Source organism: Propithecus coquereli, unplaced genomic scaffold, assembly GCF_000956105.1.
Source record: "Propithecus coquereli isolate 6110/MARCELLA unplaced genomic scaffold, Pcoq_1.0 Scaffold186, whole genome shotgun sequence".
Classification (NCBI taxonomy): Eukaryota; Metazoa; Chordata; class Mammalia; order Primates; family Indriidae; genus Propithecus; species Propithecus coquereli.
The window spans coordinates 13,001-13,301 of NW_012143412.1; the positions used below are offsets into that span (position 1 = coordinate 13,001).

At 37.9% G+C, this 301-nt stretch overlaps 1 protein-coding gene across 1 annotated transcript in view; it reads left to right on the forward strand.

Annotated features, from left to right (window-relative positions):
• AGBL3 (ATP/GTP binding protein-like 3) overlaps positions 1-301 on the forward strand; it is a gene marked incomplete at its 5' end in the record, with an annotated part of 66,559 nt that overhangs the window by 10,621 nt on the left and 55,637 nt on the right. The window contains one exon of the mRNA XM_012642747.1: positions 152-282. Within this exon, the coding sequence (XP_012498201.1) occupies positions 152-282 (131 nt within the window). The remainder of the gene's footprint in view (positions 1-151; positions 283-301) is intronic.

The window sequence follows — 301 nt, forward strand, 5'->3', positions numbered from 1 at the left end:
AGGAACAAGGGAAAGCAATAAGCTGTAAAATGTCCTGCCCCAGAGAAGAAAATCCAAAGGACAGGCTATGGAATCATATCAATGTTTTGTTTATATTCTCTGTTTTACAATTTAGGACTACCTGCTAAGAAAAAATTAACTCATCCTCAAGGGTGGATAAACTTATTGATGTTTTAGGTAATAAACGAGGCACTCATTTCAGCACAAAAGACTTGGGGTCAATGGGATACCATTTTTGTGATTCTCTCTTGGACTATTGTGATCCTGACCGCACCAAGGTGAGTAAAGTCCATTTGGTAAT